The sequence below is a fragment of the Anabas testudineus genome, chromosome 24 (genome assembly GCF_900324465.2).
Source record: "Anabas testudineus chromosome 24, fAnaTes1.2, whole genome shotgun sequence".
NCBI lineage: Eukaryota > Metazoa > Chordata > Actinopteri > Anabantiformes > Anabantidae > Anabas > Anabas testudineus.
In genome coordinates, this window is record NC_046632.1 from 17,742,461 (window position 1) to 17,768,278 (window position 25,818).

The 25,818-nt window shown below is 42.5% G+C and overlaps 1 protein-coding gene across 4 annotated transcripts in view; it reads left to right on the forward strand.

Annotated features, from left to right (window-relative positions):
- col12a1b (collagen, type XII, alpha 1b) overlaps positions 1 to 24,188 on the forward strand; it is a 97,183-nt gene extending 72,995 nt beyond the window's left edge. For 3 of the 4 annotated variants that reach the window (XM_026340827.1, XM_026340829.1, XM_026340825.1), the window contains 25 exons: positions 310 to 462; positions 1,005 to 1,079; positions 2,577 to 2,716; positions 3,680 to 3,803; positions 3,891 to 4,034; positions 4,512 to 4,676; positions 4,760 to 4,798; positions 4,914 to 5,052; positions 5,813 to 5,955; positions 6,856 to 6,965; positions 9,948 to 10,106; positions 10,619 to 10,696; positions 13,463 to 13,549; positions 14,464 to 14,517; positions 14,902 to 14,997; positions 15,606 to 15,659; positions 16,600 to 16,653; positions 16,740 to 16,793; positions 17,033 to 17,104; positions 17,185 to 17,220; positions 17,624 to 17,690; positions 17,844 to 18,029; positions 18,629 to 18,697; positions 20,215 to 20,385; positions 23,311 to 24,188. In XM_026340827.1, coding sequence (XP_026196612.1) covers positions 310 to 462; positions 1,005 to 1,079; positions 2,577 to 2,716; positions 3,680 to 3,803; positions 3,891 to 4,034; positions 4,512 to 4,676; positions 4,760 to 4,798; positions 4,914 to 5,052; positions 5,813 to 5,955; positions 6,856 to 6,965; positions 9,948 to 10,106; positions 10,619 to 10,696; positions 13,463 to 13,549; positions 14,464 to 14,517; positions 14,902 to 14,997; positions 15,606 to 15,659; positions 16,600 to 16,653; positions 16,740 to 16,793; positions 17,033 to 17,104; positions 17,185 to 17,220; positions 17,624 to 17,690; positions 17,844 to 18,029; positions 18,629 to 18,697; positions 20,215 to 20,385; positions 23,311 to 23,432 — 2,591 coding nt within the window. In that variant the 3' untranslated portion in view covers positions 23,433 to 24,188. Of the gene's footprint in view, positions 1 to 309; positions 463 to 1,004; positions 1,080 to 2,576; positions 2,717 to 3,679; positions 3,804 to 3,890; positions 4,035 to 4,511; positions 4,677 to 4,759; positions 4,799 to 4,913; positions 5,053 to 5,812; positions 5,956 to 6,855; positions 6,966 to 9,947; positions 10,107 to 10,618; positions 10,697 to 13,462; positions 13,550 to 14,463; positions 14,518 to 14,901; positions 14,998 to 15,605; positions 15,660 to 16,599; positions 16,654 to 16,739; positions 16,794 to 17,032; positions 17,105 to 17,184; positions 17,221 to 17,623; positions 17,691 to 17,843; positions 18,030 to 18,628; positions 18,698 to 20,214; positions 20,386 to 21,659; positions 22,654 to 23,310 lie in introns of those variants that run through there. The other variant, XM_026340826.1, reaches the window with a different exon arrangement.
- The last annotated feature ends 1,630 nt before the right edge of the window (positions 24,189 to 25,818 follow it).

Sequence of the window (25,818 nt, forward strand, 5' to 3'; positions counted from 1 at the left end):
TTAATGAGTCCAGCTGCTGAATCCCATGAACACTATAACTTCAGTGGTCAGTAGTTCTTCTGTTTGCTTGTTTTAATGCATATATTACATCACTAACAAGGAAATTGTAATTTAGTGATGTAGTGTCTTGTTGAACATGTCACAGGTCTGTTTATCAGAACTACAGGAGCTATGTAAAGGATTTAAGTCCTGACAAAGGAGAGTTTAGCACCTTCCCCTCAACTGAACCGACGTGGATGTCTGAGAATATTCTGAATAAGATCAAATTATTACTATTGGAGAAGTTAAGTGTCTATTCTCCGTCTCTAGCCTCCAGTAGAGGACAACATGAGATCACCATCCCTGCTGGTCTGCCTCAGTACTGCTTTGACGGACTTTCTCCTGACGCCCTGTACACGGCCACAGTCTTTGTTCAGACCCCAAATCTGGAGGGACCGGGAGTCAGCACCCGAGAGAGAACATGTAAGTAAATCAACTTCTTCACTTTTAATTCATATATAATGTTTTTGGATTCATTTTATTTATTCTTTTTATCAATATTTAATTTAAACACAGTAAAAACCTTATTGACCTAGACATTCATTTCTGTTATCAATAGATATTTTTATTTTATTATTATTATAATAAATTATTATTATTATACATTATTATTATTTATTTATTTGTATTTATTTATAACACATTTTGACTAATTTGACCATTAATGCAGTTACCACCTGTGACACACACTGGCAGCATGTTTTATGGAAATCAAACCAGATTGCGTCACCTCAGATTTACTAGAGGAAACGCGATTGTAGAAACAAGTTGCATCACTCCAACACGTCCCGTCAAAACATGAGCTGCGGTGTCTGAGATATGAAGCACAATTCAGACACTCTGCAGTTGCATCATCGCGCAGGATGGATCCAAAACAATGACTTCATCATATGATGTGTTTACTGCTCTGAATTTATTACCAATATCATGATAACAGCTGGTGGTGTTTTCCTTTCCCCTCTTAGTGGTGAAGCCCACTCCAGTTCCAACACTCCCACCAACTCCAACACCTCCACCCACCATTCCCCCTGCATGGGCAGGTAAGCATGTTATGGATGGATGACGGCTCTGTCTGTTTGAACACCCGTCGGTGTGTTTTTGTGAGGCGACATTGTCACCATACAGCGTTTCCATGTTGGTCATGGTCATTTCACAATCATTGGAATGATAGAGTGGAAAACTCCAGTGTTGTGCAAGTAAAGGATCAGAGGTTGCTGAGTGTATGGTCCATTTACGGACACATGGATCTTCACAAAGGTCAGTTAATGGAACCAGGTCATTTATAGAGAGCTGTAGTGAAACATGAACTTTGCATCCCAGAAGTAAGAAACTGTCTTCAGCCTCTAAAAATCCAGCTTTGGACTCAGCAAGTTGATGGGTCTCACATGGATCAGTCATGATCGGTGGGTCTTTCATGTCCACCCACACACAGAACTATGTACATAAGAGGATTTAGTGGAAAGCAGAGTGTAGCGGGTTGTCTTGGGTTGTGTCAGATGTCCGATACTTAACATACTGTCCATAGAGTCCAGTTCACACTCGGCAGGGACGCTGTGTTTGCAGTTGGTATAAACTGCTGAAATGTAGAACAGGATCCACAAGATTTGAATCAGCTAGCACACAAACTTGTAAAGCATAGACTAGCTAGCTGGCTACCTAGCCTTGTTAGCCACGTCTGTGTCCAAGTCCCTCCCTATTATTATCCACAAAGTAAAAAACTAATGGGATTTCACTGGACTTTAATTCACAGGGACAGTTCTGCAGGATGATTCACTGCAGCAGTCAATGCAAATTGAACCATGATATATTCAGTACTCTACTTGGACTGTTTAAACTCCATAATTCTGCACCTCATTCAGGAACTCAGGCTTCAACAAAGCGGATATTCCCATAAAACCTCTTTTGAGGAAATCATGGATTCCGGGCTGAATGGGTCGAGTCTTTTCTGATTGCTGAGTGTTGGCCGAGGTTCGAATGCTGACTGTTTTTGGATCGGACTCGTGCCAGTAGTGGATTAATAGCCACCACATGTGCAGCTGGTCCTGTGGGGTGCATGAAGGGGAACCCTCCTGTTAAGAACCAACAATTTAGGTGTTGAGAAAGAAAAACAGGCCAGTCCAAGGAATCTGTTTGTGTTGTTTGGTTATATGTAAATCATGTTTATAAATCTCATACCAGGAAGAAAAGGATAGAGAAGAGTTCAAAGTGTGCAGCATCACATAAGGCAAAGATTATTCCCCAGTTCTTATCGATCTGAGAAGAACCCATTAACAAGAGTTTTTCTCAACACTTTCCTTCTGGTGACCAAATGTTCTTTACTTGTTGTGCCAGTATTTTTTAAATCAGTGAAACTTTGGTTAATTGGTATATATGGCCCCATCACGCCATTGTTTCTCGGTCGTTTTGTTGCAGACTTTCAGCTTTCATGCTCCTCAGCCCACAAACAATAACTATTTTCTCTGCTGGTGTTTGTAATGCTGCCCGAGATCTGGCCGGTGGACTTTAAAACTCCTTCCTGACTTGTTTTCTTGCCTCAGTTTGCAAAGGTGCCAAAGCAGATGTGGTGTTCGTCATTGACGGCTCCTGGAGCATCGGGGAGGAGAGCTTCACCAAAGTCGTGCACTTTGTGTCCAGTGTTATTGGCGCCTTTGACGTCATCGGACCCTCGGGAATGCAGGTTAGTGTCTCAAACGTAGACTGGATAGTAAGAAGGTGCTTCCATCTGACGACATGCTGCAGTTGATTTTATGTTTTTATGTGTACAATTAAATCTTCCTGGTAGAAGTATAGAGTGATAAAGAAAGGAGGCCAGGAGACTTGTCAAAGCCTAAGAGTATAATCACAACATGAGGTGAAAGACAAAATGATGAGAGGAAAAGAGAGAGATGATTAGTTAAATGTTAATGACTTGATATTTTAGAGCTCTGTATTTAAGAAGATGAATCGAGTTCTGGTTAATGTCAGGAGGACTCTCAAACAAGCTTTTACTTAAGCCTAAACTTAATGTAGTCAAAATATTAACACAATGAAACATTTGTTTTTAAATTTCTATTTGAACTCATTGTGACTTTTAATTAATTAAGATGGATGAGTAGCTGATGATTCTGTTTTTTTATACACATGCTACAGTTTCTACATATTAAATCTTTAGTGGTATATAACTTAAATAAATAACTGAATCCCTGTTCATCTTTGTTAAATCCTGAATGTTGTTCCAGCTGATTTTTTTATGTCCTTCTGGACAGAAAATAGTTTTGTCCACTGAAATATAAAAATGGAATTTTTATTTTATTTCCCAAGTTGCAGCTTCTAATCCTAAACCAAAAACCAAATGTGTTTGGTTTTATCGCATTTTCCATTAACTAGGCACTGACAGTTGTAGGAATCTTTATTTTGCTAATTTTCCTACATAACAACATGTTTATATTTCTCTTGTCACGCAAAACCGTTCTTATGATTCTGCTCTGTGACGTCAGACGTGGTTGTTTACGGTCTTTCTTTTCTGTTGCATGTCTCTGTGTTAATCCCTCCTGACTGTTTCTCTCAGATCCAGTTTGTTGTCGTAAAACCCTTCTGGATTTCGAGCTGCAGAACGAGCCTTGGCTTCTTACTAATGTCAACTATGTCATTTTCTAAACAGGTGTCGTTTGTGCAGTACAGCGATGACGCAAAAACAGAGTTCAAGCTGAGCGCTTATCAAGACAAAGGCGTTGCTCTGTCTTCACTTCATTACATTCGGTATCGAGGAGGAAACACTAAGACAGGTTTGATAAAGTCTCCTGTTGAATTAATTAGATAATTAATGCAAGTTAAAACGCAGTAACAGCAGTTCCCTCTCCTCTGGTGAACAGGTGTGGCTCTGAAACACACCTACGAAAAGGCCTTTTCTGTGGAAAATGGAATGAGAAGAAATGTCCCCAAGGTGGTTGTAGCGATCACAGACGGACAATCTCAGGACGAGGTGAAGAAGCACGCGGCCAAGCTGCAGCACGCAGGTAACGGAGAAGGAGTTCTTTTTTCTTATGGTCGTGTTAAGGTTGAGAATTGAGTTTCTCTTCTCTGTGGACGTTACAGTTTATCCTGGGTGATGTGTTGGTGTTGTTTGTAATGTGTCTGACTCAAGCTGCTGTTAATAAGGGTCCTAAAAAAGAAGGTCCAAGCTTTTTACTGGCTTCTTTATGACTGTTTGATCTGCAGCATTTGTTTTTAGCCATGATTGTTTTCCATGACAACTGAAGTTGAGTGACCACTGTTAGAAAATGGAGCAAGCTCATTTACCAACTAAAGAGAAACAGCTTGTGGTAGTCAGACTAATGCATCTTACTGCAACTGCTGTGGTGAAAGATTATTAAAGATATTTTAATGGTGTTTGTTTTGTTTTACTCTGGGATGATTTGACAGAACCGAGTCCAACCGGAGACTATAAACTTCTTGACCACGTCTTGACCAGTCTGTCTGACATCTGTCAACAGGTTACAGCGTTTTTGCCATCGGTGTTGCCGATGTGGATTTCTCAGAGTTGCAGGAGATCGGCAGCAAACCCATCGACAGGCACGTGTTTGTCGTGGAAGGTTTCGATGCTTTCGACACCATCAAAGAAAACCTGATCACCTTCATCTGCGAAACTGCATCTTCATGTGAGTTTAAATTAATTCTGGTCCAACAGTGTCTGTACAAGTCTTCACTGGTGAAAAGTCGTAATTCTTGTTTCTTCCCACAGCTTGTCCCTTGATCTTCCTGAATGGTTTCACGTCACCTGGTAAGAACAAAGAACGATGTCGGATTCTGGGAAAATTCATCACTTACCCCAAACTGAGTCAGGTGTTTATGTGATGTCCCATTTTAAGACAAAACTCCCATTTGTTGCGTTACAGGGTTCCGGATGCTCGAGGCATTCAACCTGACGGAGAAGACCTACAGTTACATCAAAGGCGTCTCGATGGAGCCCGGCTCCTTCAACAGCTACACGGCATACAGGCTCCACAAGAACGCCTTCCTAACTCAGCCCACAGCGTGAGTGCTAATGTGATGTAACTTCAGTTTAGTCTTTTTAAGTTGAAAATTTTCTCTAGGGTCACCTTCGATGAGGATTTCCAAGTTAGGTTACTCGTGTATAGAGGCAAAGTATATTAGAACAGAACAAAAATATAATTCACAACTTAAATATTATAACAGTTGTAGATTAACATCTCAAATCTCAACAACCAGCTCTTCCTCTGCTTCTTCCCAGCGACAGTTCAGATTTGTTGTCATTTATCTCTCGTGCACTTCCCAGTTGTTCATGTCAGTAACATGAAGCGTCCTGCACAGCTGCATCTAGACTGTAGACGAAGTGGGTCAGCGGGTTTACGATGCTGTGTGAGGTCGGGCTGAGCTGCAGCTCATGAGAGAGTGCAGCCTGCCTTTAAAACCGCTTTGTGGCCTGACAAACAAGACTTTGTCAGGCCACAACACTAGACTGTTAATACTGGCCGCCACCCAACACAGGCATCCCCCATCCAGAATATCACATGCAACACAGAAGAGGTGGAAAACAGCTTGAGTCCTGACTGTTTATCAAGTTTCACTTTCCAGAGTGTGGTGACATCAAAGGGACAAATGGGAAACGTCCGACTCGACACAAAAACTGAGGCAGGATTATAATCACACAATGAATAAACACAGAAACCGGAACAATGGTCTCATTTTAGATCGTTATCGTATCAACAGTATCTTCTCTGGACAGCAGCTAAAGTAAAACACTAATATGACATCATCTCTTCTTGTCTTACAGAGACCTCCACCCTCTCGGTCTTCCCCACGCCTACACCATCATCCTGATGTTCCGCCTCCTCCCCGACTCGCCCACCGAGGCCTTTGACATCTGGCAGGTGTCGAGCAAAGACCACAAGCCAGAGACCGGCGTCACTCTTGACCGTAAATATCATCTTGGTTCTTATGTTGTGGTGGGAGTGAATGGACACGTGTGAGGGGATGTGGAGCAGCTGGGCCTAATTGTATCGTATCTGATCACAAAACGAGCCGAGCGGCTTGTAATGAGCCTGCTCTGCCCTGCGGCTGCTTCAGTCTCAGCTGATAACCGATAACCGACTCTTTTAACCACAAGGATCTTGAGTTCAGCTGGCTCTCGTAAAACCTCAGTTTGAGTCTGTCAGCAGGGGCCTCAGAAATCCTCCAGTGACGACGGGACTGTTACTTGTTCCCGGATTAAAAAGTGAAACTACAAGAAGAAACAAACTCATTTATTAAAGGAAAAGTGGGACAGTTTGGGAAATTTGCTTCTTTGCTTTCTGTCAGAGTTGGACGAGGACAAAGACAGCCACATATAAAACAAACACATGAATTCATTCTTAAATAATGAAGATCAGTTTACTCATCAAGGAATTACTGACCAGCCTGTGGGGCAGGTGGATAACATCTGTAATCTGTAGCAACTTTGAGAAGTTTGTTAAAAAACTTTTAACAGGGCGTTCACCTGTAGCCTGTAATATCTGAAACATGTGAGTCTAATAAAGATGTTAACTGTAGGATTCCGAGCTTTTGGAGCTTATTTCATCCAAACAAACTAAGTCTGGATTATGTTGACTTGCTGCTGAATTTGATCGTTGAACAAAAAGAGTCACAGAAAACTTTCCAAACTGCTCCAGTTTGTTCCTCTCACAGAAACATGTTTTGACTTCTACATAATTACATTGGATTCACAGATTAAAGTCAGAGTTTCTTTTTGGGAGCTTGTTTGCACCACAGCCTCTCAACACTCGAGTCACAGCAGACCTGAGTGCTCCTGATGTGTAATGTCATCCTGTCTCTGCTCAGCCTCCAGCCAGACTGTGTCGTTCTACAACAAAGACGAGACCGGAGAGATCCAGAGAGTCACGTTCGACAGCATGCAAGTGAAGAGGATTTTCCATGGAAGCTTCCACAAGGTAAACTGGAGCGTAGAGTGCAACAGCTCCCTTAGCAAACGTACAGCATCACACATCAGTCAAACCACTCTACTTTGTTCTTGCTGGACGTCCTGAGGTCGTACAGATACAGTGGATGCCTGAAATTCCAAATATGTTGTATATTACAGGTAGAGCTCCTCAAAACACAGCTACAGATGATGTTGAAGAGTTTCTGTCAGCTCAAACGAACAGATGTGGTCCTCTGCAGGCTGTAAAATGAAGAGCATCTTCTGGATGTTAGAGAATGAGTAAAGCCGAGTCTGAAGTGGTTCATTCAGAGATGAAGAGATGTTTATTGCTTTAATTACAGACTCTTCTAACTCCTGAAACTTAGGAAGTTTTTGTTCAGGTCTGTCAAAAAGTTTACAGACTCAGAGACGCTCTAGTTTCTAGTCAGAGGGAAGCTGTTACATACTGTAGTGGAGGACAGAGCTGTGGTGCTGATGGAGGCACTCGAGGCACTGCTGAGGTGGGGCAGTGTGGACAGCTGTGCAGCAATATCACAAGGATCCATAAGCTGTTCCGAGAGGTGGAGACTTAAAATTGCGCTGCAGTTCCTGCTGGGACGCTCGCCTGGAAAATATTGGGTCACTTCTGTTGCTATTAAACAATTACATCACAGCAGCTGACGAGCGCCAGCAGGGAGGTGGGACTTAGCTTCCATCCAGCTCTCTCTGCAGTTTCCCGACCTCTCCCCCCTGGCTGAAGGCAGGTACTCTGTCCTGCCTCCGCTGGCTGGTAGCTGACCGCAGGGGAAATTCTTGCAGCTCTGTGGTTTTCTCTCCCAGCATGCCTCTGTACGCTGCAGCTGATGCAGGCTGTCTGCAGATTAGCTCTTGTCCTCCAGTGACGCCCCCCCCTCCCCAATAATATAGTTCAGCAGTAATTTCTTTCCTTGTCTTCTCCTGAAGCAGAACAGTGGGGTTAGCTGAGGTGTCATGTTAATCCAATCATGGTACAATAAATAATGTTCCTGTCTGACCACAGCTACTTAAAAACAGAAGCTGTGGTCCCTGTAAAAACAAGGAAAAACAATTTCAAATGCTTTTCCATCCTGGATACCAGAACGTTGTTGCTACCAAACAATCACATTTTATAAAATATAGGTCAGTTCATTGACATCCTCTAGGTTTGTTTGTGTTTTTCTTTATTTATATCCATGAACATTCGTTATACCTGCTCGGTTCAACACAGACTGACCCTCCAGGACCAGGGTTTTAAACACAAACTGTTGGACTCATTAGACCTAGTTTTAATGTCCCTTTGTTCCCCGTGTTACTTGCTTCAGGAAATCTTCAATCTGTGTACAACCAGCCGCTCCGCGGCTTTGTAAGAGCAACATTTTCCCTCCGCACAGCTGGACTCATTCCTGATTCATCTGATTCTTTTTATCACAGCCTGTATCTCAGTGGTTAAATGTCTGTAGAAGTCAGTTTTCCATTAGAAACATAGTGAAGAAAGTGAAGTCAGTCTGTCATGTTCTTGTTTTCGAACTTACTGCTATCACTGTGTTTTTTGTGATGACTTACTGATATGTTTTAAATGGTCATTGAACAGCAGTGGAGTCTTTTGCCTCAGAGGAATACGTTTTATCAGACTGTGGAGACAAACAATACTTGTAAATGGATCAAGTCACTATTCGTTTGGGCCTTTTCAGATCTTTTCGACAAACCTCCCTCTAAATACTTCATACTGAGCCAGCTGTTGGTCATAAAGCTCCTTTCTGGTCAAACTGATAAAGAATGTTTGATCAAACCAAAATCAAAAGCTCTCCACATCTGGAACAGCTTGAAAAATGAATGAGATTTTGTATTTGGCACCGGTTTTATTTTGGCAGGTCTGATATTCAGTAATAGCTGATATTATCCACAAGAGAGGGAAATCCACATGTGACTAATACGTGTATCAGAGTTTCCTCTAAATCTCAAGAGGACTGATGAGAACGAGTCTGGGTGAAGCACTTCTGGCATGAACCTGATTACATTTACATATTGGCGGCTTCACTGTGACCATATCAGTGTTGTTCACATCCATATCCTGTGAACTCCAGCATCCAGAGGCTGTTGAAAGCAACACGGTGAAGCTTTAACAGGACCTGCTGACTACAGAAAAGCTGCAGAACATCAGACGAATGGCTGAAGTCTCTGCTGAGCTTCCCTCCCTGAAGTCCTTCTTGGATGTTTCACCATCTCCGTGGTCTGTCGAACATGCCTCTGCATTTCCGCGGATGCTGAGTGACCACGAGCTGCGGCTGCTGGAGCTGCTCCGTGGCTTTGTAAGAGCAACATTTTCCCTCCGCATAGCTGGACTCATTCCGACCGGCCGCTGCCTCAGAGGTGCCAGCTCTGAGGAAAAGTTGTTGTAAAGGCAGCACTTGTGGCTGACCGCAAAATGACATCATGAGATGTGGTGAGGGAGATCTGAGTAAGGAGAATTTATTGTGGTTCTGTGTGTGTAGAACGGAGATGAAGCCACTGCTGCTGGAGCTGTAGCAGTGCAGCAGGGGGCCTTTGAGGAGGTAGATATTCCACATATAGATGTGTGGGATAAGGAACAGGAGGTCTCTCAGCTGGATGATGAACATTATACTCACAGGTGTTTGTTAGTTTTACTGTTCAGTCGCCATCAATATTTGTAGAAAATATATAATCCTGTATCTGACCGAAACTTTCCTACATTGTGCAGCAGTGATTTTGCTGTGATGGAGCTATTCCGTTTAGAAAGGAAGTGGGTTTTCTCTGTGTGAGTTCTCCTACATTCCTGTAGTGTTTCAATAAACAGAACTACAGCGAAGACGATCAGACACGTCCTCCCTCAGCCCAGCCTCTACCGCCAGACTCGGCATGACCTAATAATTTACAGGCCATCAGGATAAAAACCAGACACCAGACTTGGTCGTTGAACAAAGAATGTGCCAATAAAATCTGCTCTGCTCTTCTTCCTTTCTCTTTCTCTCTGAAGCTCCACGTCCTGGTTTCTTCCACCAGCGTCAAACTCAACATCGACTGCCAAGAGGTGGCTGAAAAGCAAATCAAGGCGGCCGGAAACACGTCCAGCGATGGCTACCAGGTTCTGGGCAAGATGTCCAAGGCTATTGGCTCTAAAGGACAATCTGCAACTGTAAGTGAATGAGTTGTAGACAGTGAGGTTCATACTTTGAGGAGGATTATAATGACTTGTATTTACATCTCTGTAAAACTGAGAGGCCTCTGTAAAGACACATTTGATATGTTCTCATCATTTTCTAACTTATAATAATCCTATAATTTAAAATGAGGCACCAAAGTGCTGCACGTCAGAAACACAGCCTCTTGTGACCTTTGTATTAAAATATCACTGTAAACTTATTGATAGTCAAGAGTGGAACATCGAGCTGTGGGGGATTTTACAACAGAATGATATTACACTTTATTAAAATCAGCTCATTCTGTACTTGACTGTACTTCATGTAAAGCCGTCAACAGGGCTGCAATATGAGACATTTGCTTTGTTCCCTTGGGATGATGGATTTGTCTGTGCTGTTTTCTTTGGGAGTTGTGGAGGGCGGTACATCAGAGACACATGTACCACTACACCACTTCCATGTTTTGCCTTTTATTTATTTATTTTTTTTATCCTCTTCCTCTCCACAGTTCCAGCTCCAGATGTTCGACATTATCTGCAGCTTGGCCTGGACCAGCAGGGACAGATGTTGTGACCTCCCATCTACGGTAAGGAAACCCCCACCTCCACAAAACATGGACACGGGGCCTTTTCAGGTTAACCTTCTCTTACAACAGCTGACTGATGCTAATTCTTTGGCTGCAGCTTCAGTGTAAGTAATCAACTGTTGCAAGGAGCATCTTCTCAGCTCTTAACCTCTAGCTGGCTCACGAAAGAAATGTCTGATGGAGGTTTTGGCCTGTAGACCAAAGATTATCCTCCATGATATCATTCTGAATTCATCCCTAAACAATAACCTACATTATTGGCAAAATAAAGCAAAGAGTTGGTGACTTTTCAAGGTCTGATTAGACATATGCTTTCAATACATGTCATGTTTTTTGCAAGTAAAGAAAATGTTGATGCTGTTGCTTATGGCCAAATGGAAAAAGCATTTTCTCTTTATGCTCAAGTCTTAGCCAAGTCCAAAACAACACCTGCCAAGAAAACTCACATCTGCTTGTGTGGAAGTTTCTATATCCCGAGGTAGTTAGTTTTAATGTGTATCTCACTGTGTTGACGGATCCTCGTCTTATAGAAACTTATCAGACCTCCTGTTTTACTCAAACATTCGGAGGTGAGTATGATGAGTCAGGGACAGGATTTGTCTCGGTGTGCGTTGTTTAGTTGTAGTTTAAAGGGGGAACTAATTACAGCCTCCTGATGGTGTTTGTTCTGTAACGCTCCACAACAGCTCTCAGCAGTTACAGCGTGTCCTTGATTTTCTTAGTTGTTTTTCAGACTCAACAGATCAAAGCAGAGATTCAGAGCAACATAATCAGAATCAGAACAGACTCGACGAATAATAAACAGCGTATATGTGATATGCAGGAGTGTGATCCAGCTCATACGTCTGGTCAAAGATGACACAAAGCACAAAATGACTTTGATGAGCTTGGATTCAAACCGTTAACAGTGAGGTTTCACTGCAGTGCTTTACTTTAACCACGATTCATATTGGTAACATGTTGATTAGATTTCACTAACTTCTCTGGCAGTAACTCTACAAAACATGAGGTGGAAATAAAAGAAAAAATCTGACTTCTCACCCAAAGATTCAGATGAAAAAGTCCTTTGACCTACTGACCTTAAATTTAGGAGTCGAACAGGAAAGTTGTTTCTGTTCACGTCCACTCAATTAGCAGTTTTTAAATTAGCTTTTAACACAGGATCTGTAGAAATACTGTAGAACATTTTCCACCATCGAACCTGCTGCAAATTCAAGTGTGCAGAGACCAGAGCAGCATCCAGTCAGTTCTACAGGACTTAATGTCCTGGTTTCAGCCTCACTGGTGAAGCTGGAAACAAATAGTTAGATTAATTTAACTCTGTTGATTAATCACTGCAGCTCTACACGTAACCTTCTGACATGAAGAATTTTCTTATTTAATACACTTCATTAAACTATAAGCAGGTGTTCCAGACATTGCTACAGATCCCGTCTGCCGAGCTGCTCCCTGTTTTTTTTTCTCGTCTCTAAAGAGGCGTTGGGAACTGTAGTCGGATCACAGTTGAGTAATTTGTAGACAACTGAAACACTCGAGGCTCAAACGTCTTTTCAACGTTGCCTATTGTAGAGAAGTTCTTTTTTCTTTATCCTTTAACCCCAGTGGGAAGAAATCTGTTCTTTCTCAAGACCACTGCCAGCCCAGAAAGAGAAGGGTGTTTGTTTCCAAGCTGTTAAATATTTGGGCATCAGCAGCAGCTACAGTATCAGGCTGTTGTTCAGTGGTTGGACTCTGGCCTCTCTGTGTGAAGGTTGTTGACTTCAGTCCCAGCAGTGATCTCCAGAGACCCTGTAACACATAAAGCTTTGTCTGAGCTCAGCACTCTGCAGTCGGACATCGAACAGATTTAAAAAATGATTCAGCTCTAATTATTACCTCAACTGCTGCAGAGCTGAGGCAGCTGCTTGGTTTGTGTGGACGGTTATTAAATAACCCAGATAGAAGCGATCAGGACTCACTGAAAAGTAAATTTACTGCATGTAAATAATTAGTTTTTCATTTTAAGAATAGAAACCAAAGTTTACAACACAACAAGAATAATACAGGTCCTAGACCTCTGGTTCTGTGAGTGCCGGTCGTATATCACCTGTCGAGGCTCAGTGGAGAGATGATAGTTTAGAATAGTCGGACATTCAATGATATGTGGTTCACATGTCTGTTAAACCTGCATGTGACAGTGAAGGCCTCAAATGTTTGGAAATAAATATGAGTTAAATATAAATCAGCCTGGACAAGCTTAGCTTAGCTTAGCATAAAGACTGGCCACTTTAAAAAGCAACTTCAACCATTTGATGTTAAAATGCAGCAGATGAGACTTTGCATTTAGTTTTCATATTGAAGTTGGAGAAGTTATTAGGAGAAATAGAAACTACAACAATTAATTTAAGTTTCTTTCTATAAAATGTATGAAACTGTTCCCAAAGCCCAGAAGTCCTGTTTGTGCAACAGTGGGACAAAAGAAACAGATTCCAAAACTAAAAGACCAAGACAAACATTAAATCCTGATTTTTTTTACCAACTGGACTCAAACACGTGTCTTCTTTAAATAAATAATTCCTCTCTCTACCGTCTTCCATGGAGGCTGATGTTTCAGGTTCAGGAGGTTTTCCTTCTATTAAAGCTCTGGACGCTTGCTCACTAATGAAGTGACACAGACACTGTTGGAATCCAGCCCAGCGCCAGATTTGATTTGATTCGTCTGTCAGTATCTTCATGTTGTTGTTCTAACTGTTGAATGGACTAATGGTCTGTTTGCTTCTCCAACAGAGAGATGAGCTCAAGTGTCCGTCTCTTCCCAACTCCTGCACCTGCACGTCTGAAGCCACAGGGCAGCCTGGGCCTCAGGGACCCGTGGTAAGAACCAACTCCGTCTGTCAGCTTCTGTAGATCTGTCTGTGGTACAGGGTTTTAGGACCTTTTAAAACCACTTTGATCTGGTCTAGATCCAGTGAACAGTGTCAGTCCAGGTCTCTCTAAACACCAGTGATGACAGTTGGATTGAACACTGGTCACAGCACAGACGATCATGGATAAGTAAAACTGTAAATCTGTAGTTTAACAAGCAGAAATCAGTCTTTTGTTATGATTTGTACCAGATGTTCTCACAGCCTCTGTCCTGCTCTACCCCCTACTGGTTACCTGGGTCAGGTGTGTTCAGCTAATCAGCTGTGGGGCACTTGACATTTCCTCCACTATATTTATGTGACGGCTACAAACCAAATACATTTTGGAGGAAATGTGACTGTTATTATGTTCAATGGTATTATTATTATTTTAAATATATTATTATCTTTTCGCATTTTGAACAACACGATCTCACAGAGTCCAAATAAGCCAGTGTGTATGTTCACGGTATTTAAAGATAACGTCAGCGCTGAGGAAAAAGGGTTCTTAGTTTTATGGCTTCATCTCTTTAACTGTTCTCCAACAGCGAGTCAGTCAAGGCATCAGGTGGAGTTTCTTCAAACCGGGGCACAGTCGGCCTTTCTGACCTTCAGAGTTAGTTTTGGTCTTTTCGTGAGGTTTGTTGACAAATTAAAGCTGTAAGTTAGTTGAAAACATAAATTCATTAATTTTACATTTAAGATCAAGATCACTCTACTGGTTCTAGGCAAAACGTATTTTTCAGGGTTCTGGTCTCACATCAGTTGCTCGGAGCGTGTTTTATGAAAGAATAAATCTAGCTGGATCATTCCCACACTCTGTTTTGCTCCCTCCTCTTGTCTTGTCTTTGTTGTGTTAACGTGACAAATGTTCCTCCTCGTCAGGGTGCTCCCGGCAGCAAAGGTCCTCGAGGTGAAAGAGGAGAGGCCGGTTCTGCTGTAAGTACCTTTTTAAAACCCGTCATCTTTCAGACCTGCTGCTTCACCCTGTTATTATCAGAAATTTGAGAGCTGTTCCTGAACTGGACTCTTGGGTTATCTGTCCTCAGTGAAAATAAAAGATTGTTTAAACTATAAAAGCTTTGAAGCGAGTAACATCTGATTCCACTTACCGAATGACTGTTGCTGCCTTTTCTCCCTGATATGAAGGGGAGGTTTGGTTCGGGCCGTGCGGCAGCAGCATTCCTCGTCTCCTGTTGGTCTTTTCCACAGATTACAACAGTAGCATACTTGAACTGGGATGAGAGATATCAGCAGAGATCGCCAACAAACTCCCGCTGTGTTTAAATATTCCTCACCTGACCTCCTTTCTGCATTTCACAGGGACCGGTCGGCCCGCGGGGAGATATTGGACCACCTGGGCCCATGGGTCTTCCCGGCCCTCAAGGACCCAGCGGGCTTTCGATTCCAGGAGAGGCTGTAAGTCTGCAAACACTCCCTGCTCTGAGCCGCGCCCATTTAACAACCAAACATATTCTGACATTTATTATGACAGGAATTTATTAGCTGGGGAGGATCTGTGGCAGAGACTCAAATAACTGAGGGAAAGACCTGATACCACCAAGACCTGAACCCCCAGAACCACTGATTGTTAGTAAATCAGTGTGGATCTCTGTGGGAGGAAACAGAAACAGAGGAGACAGATGGTGATTCACAGTTTTTAGTCAGTTCACATTAATATTATTTTGCTCCATTATCTGACAGCTGTAAAGTTTCTATCAGAACTTGGAATTAATTTAAATCTCAATGAAACTTTCAGCTACCAAGTCGCTCCAGAAAGAAGCTCCTTGATTTAATCTAGTCTAGAACCTTAAAATATGTTTTTACACAGAACCAGGGTCGTGGATTTAGTCTTCAGACTCAATGAAAACAGTTAGAAGGGAAAGGCTCAGTTTTACTGCGACCACTGTGTGTTCAGATTAAATAACTGTCGGTAAAGACAGTTTATTTATCACAGTGTTTTTCTAACCGGTGTTACAGAGTTCTGTTCTGTCCTGTTGTTTCATGACGTTGTTTTCCGCCTTCAGGGACGTCCTGGACCAAAGGGAGACCCCGGTGACTCTGGTTTACCTGGACAGAAAGTAAGTGAAAGCAGTCTGTATAGATGAGGACGATTCAGAGATAAGCAGCAGGTTCAGTTCTAGATTTGAACTCGATGTGCTGCTGTTGGTTATTCAGCCCAGAACCAAATAAAATGTCAGAACTGTGACGTGATGATATTTTTATTATGTTTGAACATGACACTGACTTTGACAGACAGGTTTGCAGCAGAGGTTAAAGGTCAGATCCCATCTAAGATTATATTGCAGTTTGAGAAGGTAAACGATCCCTGAACGCTGGAGGGACTGGAACAAAAACTCGTCTCAGTATCCTCCACTTAAAACCGAGTGACCGACCTGTGCAGATCAGGTTTCTTTAATCCAGAGCTGCAGGCTCAGTCACAGCGTTTGTTTACTTACGTCAGTTCAACCTTCGGCTTTTTACCGTCACGCAACACTACAAAGATTTAAAACTATTTTCTGTGGAATAATTGACAGATTGGAATAATTCCCATCATTCAGAGCCGAACATGTCAATGGGGCTCAGAGCTGTGATACAGTATGTTTGGCCTTCATCGCTCCCTCCTCCTCCTCCTTAAAGCAGCACCGTCATGTATCAGGCTGATTAATTAGCTCAGAGTTTATGTCCACGTGTTGGTGTTGATGGAGCGGCCGGCTGCAGGTGACCGTGTTGGAGCAGATGCTGTAACATGCATTTAATGACTTGCAGACCAAGCAGGCCCCGGTTTATAAAGCCCAATAAAATGGATCTGGAATACATTATAGTGCCAGTAAATCTAATGCCAAAGCATCAAAGACCAGAGAGGACTGACAGTAAAACCTGTGAGCAGGGTTTCAGAGCAAATTAGCACAGAAGGAGATTCACTGTTCGACAAATCTGGCACCAAACTGGAGCAAAGTTTCTGCAGGGAAATTGAGGTGAAATGGTTTTTGACTCAAGTTGTTTTCTCGTGTTCTGCAGGGCCTACCTGGTCCTTCCGGTCCTGCCGGACCAATCGGACCAGCTGGAGTGAGGGTAAGTACAGACAGACAGGTTTAAGAGCAATCAAGCTCTGGATTCTTTCAACATGAACAAGATCAGTCCTGACTTTTTCATTGTAGGGTCCTCAAGGAAAAGAAGGACCAGCTGGCCCCAGAGGACCTGCAGGGCCCATGGTAAGACCTCTAATAGTTTAACACATGTAGGCATGTAAACCCAGGTGAAACAATCGGGGCCAGTGATTTATTCAAAGACAGTCGGGCTTCAGTACTAAATGTGAACGATTGATTTTTCTCTGCGCAGATTTAACTAATACTTAATTTTTATCAGGATCCACGGAGGTGGACTTAAATACTAGATAAAGATATTTTTCTCCTGAGCTCTGCTTCTCATCTTTCACTGGTTTCACCTTCAGGGACCTCCAGGATCTCCTGGAATACCAGGTGCAGCAGGAAAACCAGGAAACCCTGGAGACTCCGGACCTCCTGTAAGTGTCCTAGCAGTGTTGTACGTCCAGCTCACAGAAGGTCTCAGTTTAAAGGTTAAACAGTGTGTTTCTGCTTTTAGGGCGCCATCGGCCTGAAGGGAGACAAGGGCGAGAGAGTGAGTAAATGTTGAACGGCCAGAGATCATTTATTTGATAAGATGAAACTGAAATGTTTTCAGTGTGACAGTAAAAATGAAGTTGCTCCCAGTCCAGGTTCTGTGCTCCAGAACTAAGTTTTATCATTAACAGCTCAGATGTGTCCGATTGTGGAGACTTAATTCATGAAAATACGTTTCTGAGATGCTGTGTTGAGGGTTTTTCCCCATGAGTACACTACACATTAGTATAATCTGTAACTGTAGTTCCCAAAGTCCGAATGGGCCGAACCTAAAGCTGTATCAGTACAGGAAGTGACAGAGGAATCAAAATAAACAAGTATTCAGAGCAGCATCAGTCAGTAGGTGAAGCTCAGATATTCAGAAACAGAATCTATAAATCTTCATCCTTCTTTGTGCCCAGGGCGACTTCGCTCCTCAGAACATGATGCGATCCATTGCCAGACAAGTTTGCGAGCAGCTAGTGAACAGTAAGTACAGCTCTTTACCCCCCCGAACCTTTTGGAAGTGATTCTGGCACCGTTAAGCAGCCAGACTCCAAACTACCTCCCGTCTTTCATGATGCAGCAAGTCTGCCACTTACTGCTGGGGTTTGTTTTAATATTCCCTTTTCTCCTCTGCAGCACAAATGACTCGTATCAACACGGTACTGAACCAGATCCCCAACGGCATGTACCGCAGCAATAACCCGGGCCCTCCAGGGCCTCCCGGAGCTACCGGCAGGCAGGGACCCCGCGGAGAACCAGGCCCCGCAGGACGGAACGGTTTCCCTGGAAGTCCAGGTTTACCTGGGCAGCAAGGAGAGAGAGGTAACTCACAAATATCATCACACAGAAGTAAATGTGCACAGTTTGCTGTTTATTATGCTGCAATATAATAAACACTGAAATCAGTCGAGGGGGTTTGAAGTAAAACACATTAAAGATGATCTTATAATATGAACCGTCACGAAAATGGAATCTTAACATTACACAGTACAAGTGCAGTTTATAATCACACATCACGATTACAATTAAATTAATCAGTGCAGCACTAATGAGAAGTCATAAAAATAAACCTCAACTCAAGTGATTTCAAAACAGTGATTATTTACACTGTTAGGTTTATTTAAAAAGCATAAAACCATCACGGGATGCTAACGAGACTTGGCTCCATCACTAATATCTGATTTTCCCTATTGATTATAATAATAGTAATGTGCTCTGACTTTGTCTCTTTATATAATGAATCAGAAAAAGGTGGCAGACCTTGGCTCCAATGCCAGATTCACAGTAAAACCTGCACCAGAAACTAGATCCACCAAGAAGAACCGTCTGCATTTCATCTTTAACAATAAATAAACGGCACAAATGATCCAGAGTTTATAAAACGTTCTTCCATCATCAGTCTGACTCCTCGTTTCTTTCAGGTCCTCCAGGAGAGAAAGGAGAACGAGGAGCAGCAGGCATCGGACAGAAAGGACAGAGAGGGCCTCCAGGTACGTCGCACATTCCTGTCAGACCTTATCTACACTGTAATATACAGCTCCAACAAAAACACCTCTTTGTCACTGCTGTTGATGGAAGTGTTTTATGAAAGGACTTAAACTGTTGGGCAGAGAGAACCGTGAGGAAATGACGGAGGGAGTCAAAAAAAGATTATCAGTAGTTAATGGGCTGAAATGTGTAAATCCACAGGAGGGAAAAGATATCAAATACTACTAATACGGAGCACGCTAACTGACTAATGTTAAATCTATAAATGTATATTAGAAATACTTTGATGTGACTGACTCATGAATCATCTCAGTAATGTTGCCTGTTTATTCCTAAAAACAGATTAATGGACAAGTTCCAGAGTATGATTACGGCTCCATTGCTGTTGATTTATTCTAGTTTATTTATGAACCAGATTTAGTAAATTACAGCTATAAACTACAAGTATTTAGAACCTGCATCACTTCCCTTTTTAGACAGATTACAGAAATGTAATGCGACTTTACCCAGAACTCTGAATCGAGTTCTTCAAGAGTCCAAACAGAAACTAAATCATGACGTCGTCTTGCCCAGAGGCTCCGAGCAGCCAATCACACGTCCACCTAGTGCTGCTGTAATCCAGCACCCTGACCACAGCCTCACGACTCTGACACGGACGGAAGGAGGAAAAAATCCAAGAATCCAGTTCTCTGAAGCAAACGAGGTCAAGTTGTGGAAACGGGAGTGAAGCAGCGCGGTGGGCAGCAGGGAGTCGCTGCGAACGACGTTCATTCACAACACATGCTGACGGCAACAGGAGACGGCCAGTGAAGAAACTTTCCAAACCGGCTTTGTCCCCGTCTAGACATAACGCAGAGAGGAAAATGGATCAGCAAATCCCACCTCCCCCCTCACAGTTCAGCTTAATGTTCCAAATTCTGTGCCCGAAACTGTCAGCAGCAGTCACAACAGTTTTTTATGTTTCCAGCTGAAACTGGAGCCCGGTGATGATACGGAGCCAGAACTATCTGCTCGGTTCAGAGTTAAATGATTTATAAGACTAGAAGAAACTGAATTCGTCTCGTAATGAATCAGAAATGACAAAACAGTCGCTCCGAGTTTCTGAGAATCAATACATCAGCTACAGGAACATTTGGCCTCAAGTGGGACAAAACCCGCCAAGCTGTGAAAACGGTTTCTGTGTCTGCAGCTCTGAACATGAGCAAATTATGTTTGAGGTGAAAACAAACGAGCGTCGTCATTAATCTGCTCGTTAGTTTTTTATTTAGTTAGTTAAACGTCTACGACCAAATGTCCTTCAGAGGTTTCACTCAAAGCATCTGGTGTTAGATTAATACTCAAAACCCAAAGATGGAAGGTACGGAGAACTGAAGTGGGATCAGTGGAACCAGGTTCTGTTGGTTTGTGGGCAGTTGACTGATCAGTGTGCAGGTTTCTACCAAACCCTGGTCTTCAGTTCTGTAGATATGTCCCTGTTGATGTGTTACTGTACATCTGAGTTTCGCTATTTCACCTCCAGGTCTACAAGGAGAAAGCAGGACAGGACCTCCAGGCCCCTCCGGCTCTGCTGGACCTCGTGGTCCCCCTGGACGTCCAGGCTACGCAGGAGTCCGTGGGCCTCCTGGACCTTCTGGATACTGCGACTCTTCTCAGTGTGTCGGTATTCCTTACAACGGTCAAGGATATTTAGGTACGTACCAGTATAAATAGGATCATGGTGGATGTCACTGATTCAGGAGTTCTGTGAGTAAAAACAAATTTCCTGTTTTCCTGACAGTAAAATAAGAATATAGGTCCACTTCAGAGAGGTTCAGGATCTGATCTGCTGAGCTCCTTCCAACTCCACAGTGTCGGCTAAGAGTCAGCTGTGTGGTTCATGAGTGAAGGAGTTCCGTCACTGAGGCTCAAAGGTGACACTGATTCAGGGACAACGTCCACATTTCTAAAAGTCGGTCCCAGATTTGAATCAGGATTTGTTCACTCAGCCTCAAACACAAAACTCTGAGCTCAGATCAATGAGTTTTTCCTCCATCGGTCCTCGTTACAGTATCTAGATCTGTGTTAACAGTCAAAACGCTTTGGAAGGAGCTCGACTGGCAGTTCTGGGTTTTTCTTTTTGTGCTGTGGTCAGATCCTGGACCGGTCTCTGTTCAGGACTCATGTCCAGTAGTTAAACTGTTCTGATCATACTCTCTATATCTTACTCTAAATATCTGGTCAGATGATAAATAAATGTAGAATCAGGCCTATAAGTGTTTGGACGGTGACACAAGTTTCATCATCTTGAGCAGAAAGTGTCGGATTTAATTTCAGGCCCCAAAATAATCCAGTCAGTTCTAATACTGAGCTGGTTTCCTCGCGTTCGGACTCCAGCTGGTTGGATTCAGAGGAGCTCACTGATTCAACTGTTACAGAACTTTTTACATGTTTTAGGCCAAATGCCATTTTCACACTGGATCCCTGTTCATTACAGTAGGATGAACAGAATTTGGACTCAAAACACAGTGGATATGTGTTGTACAACAAATTAAGAATTATGGTCACAGCAGCGCGTGGTTGATGAGAAACAGACTCGGACCGCTACAACGTGCACATGTGGAGGAGAAAGAGGAATTAGACTGAAGTCTGATGAACACGACCGTTTGGACTGTGTCACCAAAAAATACTGAGCACCTCCATCCAACCATCTGCTCATCGTAGCGGTCCTCTGAGTGTAACACAGTGTACGACAGCCGTGCTTCTTAGTCCAGTTCTGTAGGTTCCTTACAGACCAGGGAGGTGTCGTATTGAGTGGACAGTGTTTAACGGGCTAATGTTTCCTTTTCCAGTCTGAGATGATGAAACTTGTGCATGTGCAGATCCTACAGTCTCGTAGACACTAATCATTAAACAGGGATTAGACGTTGTTTATTCACTGACCTCTGCTTTGACCTGACACCTTCTGTCCCCTTTGGCCTGTTCCAGGTTCACCATAGTAGACTTTCTATGCCGCCTGTGCTGCTTTCACTGACTTCCTGAAAAACACAAAACTCAAAAGCAACTGAAACACTTGCTCACACGCTCTAGAGCTGTTTAAAGGATAGCCGCCAAAGGAAACCATTAACAAACTATTCTGAAAACAACTGGGCAACAAAGAGGGAACGAGTACTAACATCGACTCACAACACCACCAGCAGCAGCGGTGATGGCACCGACCTGTTTATTGGCCTGTTTGCTTCTTGAAGCCAAAGACCAAACAAAGACACCTTCAGTGGAGGAGCATGCACCAAACAACAGCACCGACAAACACCACAAACCAGTACTAACACAGGTGGATTTGTAACCGAGAAAGTGCAACCGCCACAGCAGCAGCAACCGTTAACAACATTTCAACGTGTAAATAAACTAATTTGTGCCTTGTAAATGATGTTTGACTCAAGTCCACTAAATTTAGTTTTTAACATCTGTAGTTTTAAAGCTTGTGCCTTGCAAACAACAACAACCTGCTGCTTGCTGAATGCCGACCATAGAAACGCCTCTTTTGATTATTTTCCTGTCGTGTTTTTAGCTGCTCGGGGTCGTCCTGCATCTCATTTTACCACTCCCTAAACCAGCAACACTACTGGTTCTCAAATACTAACAATACAATCCCAAAGAACTTTCTAGAGGAACCTGTACTTTTATTTTCATGTAGAAATGTTTATTTTGTAAATTGAGTTATGCAGAAATGACTAATCGGACCAACACCTGAACTTCTAACACTTAAAAAAGAGAAAAGATGAATGCACTGAAATGTTCATCGGGGTCCAAGGGGGCGAGTGTGGTCATCTGATGAAATCCAACAACAACTTGTGTGAGACAATCTGCAAATCAAAGATTATTGTCTGACAATGTGTCAGTCATACAACTTTTGATTATTTCACGATCTTCAGCACAGAATTCTGAACTTCGACTATAATTCGTCTTTGTTTCCTTTTTTAAAACAAGCAAACAATAATTCGACCACAGAATCAATGTGCTGCTGAAGATCATTTATCCAGACTCCAGTTCTTCTTTAGCATCAACAAATTAACAAGAACCCTGCTCAACAACTGTTTCCCACTTCCCAAATCTAACTGGACTAACCAGCAGCCAGCTGCAAAATCATTTCTTAGGAAACTTAGTTAGTTGATGCAAACTACAACTTCAGAATCGACCACAATGAAAACTTGAAAATATAAAAGGTCCACTTCAAAGAATCCCACTAGTTCCAGGTGTAATTGACTGAGTACTGACGTCAGGATTAATCTGGGTAGAAATGAAAAAACTACAGAATGAGAAAGATGCACGAACATTAACGAGCCCAGTTTAATATTTACTGCATCACTTCCTGCTAACTGAAATAATTAGGATATTTCCACTAAACTGCATCTGGAACAGGGAGGTGGAGTTTTATTACAGCTGGCTGCTGGTTGAACATATTGAAACTAAACCTGGTTCACGTTGAATCAGAGTAACACAGTGGACTCGCCCCTGTTGTCGACTGACCACCTGTATCAGTGCTTTAACTCACAGACAGACAGAGAAACTAGATTTATCCAGTTCTTTGTGCATGTTGAGACAAACTGAGAAAACTCCAAACACTATCTTCGATCAGGCCAATATCCCCCTGAACCTGAGAGCCGAGTAGTCCCCGTTCCAGAGGAGGATGAGGTGTCGCACAACCAGCGTCGAAAGAGATCACTACCAAGAAAGGCATCCAACAGGCTAACATCATAAGACACGCCGTGCTCATTTCTTTCTTTCTTTTATTTCTCCTTGTTCAACCTGTGTTTGTTGTAGGAATCATGCACATTATACGCAAGAAAACGGGGTTTGACACCTCAGATGTTTGGGAAAATACCATTAAATGCTTTCAAATGTATGTGAATATTAGTTTGGTGGCAGGTGAAGGGTTTGGACCGAGGGAGGGAGCGATAGCCTTTTTATTTCTAATTGAAGAAAATACATGTTAAGAATCCATAAAAAACCTGTGAGATTGTTTTTTCTTTTGCTTGTAACATATTTGCATCGAGTTTGTTGAACAGTGCGCTCAACTTAACGGAGCTAACGATGTTTGAACATCAGATAAGAAACGTCGTTTTGCTTTTGTCGCACTTCTTCCAGTATGTTAAATAGAACCGATCGGTTTCATTACAGCAGTTAAACAAACTTCACCTTGTATCTCTCGACTTGATATTTATCGGTTTTCCTTTATTTCGTCACAGCTAATTTTACCAACGGTGGAATTGCATGTCTGTGGTGTATATTTAGTACATGTTTTTGTTACATTTCATTTTGTTTTAATCAGAATATAGTTGTTGTCATTCTTGTCATTCTCTCAGTATCGAATGCAGTCGAAACCTGCGTGCAAGACTATGCAAATGGTGTTGCTGCCTGATGTTTTAACTGCCGTTTGTGAATTCAACAGCCTTATTTTCTTATTTATTTCTGAAAACCAACGAGGCATTTTTCAATAAAACTACTGAAAATTTACACCTGTGTAGTTTTTTCTTTGTGGTCTTTGATGGACAGAGGGGTGAGAACAGGAGGGGCGGCTCTGCTACGGGGCTGAGATTAATATCAATGTAAACCTAGGACAGACTTAAACTACCTAAACTGGTAGAGACCAACACGTAGTACTGTAGTAGACTTTACTACATGACCACTTCAGATTTGGGATTTCACAGAACAGACGCTGTCTTGCATTATTTTACTGTTACGAACATGTTGAATCAGATTATACAGTATCAGAATAAATGATCATTAAGTGACGATGAATATTTCAATGCTCCAAAATGATAACGACGTACAAAGACATAGACAGTAGTACTGAGAAGAAAGGACTGTATTTTAAAGGTGGAAGAGTTGGACTGAACAGACGTGTTTAAAGTAAGTCCACACTGTACGTCTCATTTTGGACGCGTCTATTACAGCATCTTATATTACACCTGACCAACTTTCCTATATCATGAATATATTTCTTTTGCTATAACACAGCTGTAAACTCAGTGAGCTAAGAAGATTTTAACTGTAGATAAACCTCCATCCTTCATACACATACATGCTTTACAGACGCAGACTCCCTGATCCAACATGGAGGCCGAGTTAACGCGTCAACACCAATGGACAAAAGTGGTTCGATGTACCGTAAATATCTGTAGTCTTTAAGGATCAGGGCTGTAGGTTCATGTTCATTAAACAGACAAACCAGGGCAGCTGGCAAGGACCCAGGATTTCTAGAGGCACAAAGAGGGAACTTTAACTAACTAGGGAGACAACTGTGGACAACTTGGGACAATCAGAGTAGCACCTGGACTTCTGGACCAGCTGAGGGACACTTGATGTTCATCCTTAGTTTCCACTTGACCTTGAGCAGAGACGTCCCCCACAGAAACACTAAACATGACACCAACCTGATTAAATACAAAGGGTTTAGTGCATGAAGCTACTGTGAATTTAAAAGTACTACAACCTACTAAAACCTACTAAAACTACTACAACCCTGGACAGAGTAGAGGTTCCTGAGACTGCTGCTGACTGCAGGGACCAAACAGAGAAGGCACTAGAGGGAAGTGAGGTCGGATCATGAGCTTCTACACTCCGACATGTCATTTAATCCTTAATTTAAAGTCCACAGAGAGTAAAGGTTTAAGAAGAGGATTATCTGCTCCATCCCTCAGCCTGTCTGACTCATCTGCACTTTAACTTCTCAGAGGGAAAGACCTCCATCCTCCAGTGGAAACTTGGAGAGCCCAACATAAACATGGCCATCAGGAAACAGGAGAAAGTGTCTCAAAGTGCTTTTCTCAGCGTCTTCAAACACTTAGATTTTTGCTTTTACGACACAGGAGCTGTTAAGAATTTGCAAACTTCACTGGGCTGATTTGCTGCCTTCTATTTTCTCTTGAGATATTTTCCCCCTGAATCACTGCCACAAACATAAAGCCTAACAGCAGAGCGCATGACGGCGGCTCACTAATCATCTATCAAATCTCCAGCATGGAAACACTTTGTAATCTGTGTTCAGATGAGTTCATCTGTACTCGAGTGAGACTCGCCAGTAGCTACCACTCACAAGGCAGCGATCGCATGAAGACAGTTTAGATTAGCAGAAGACAAAGGA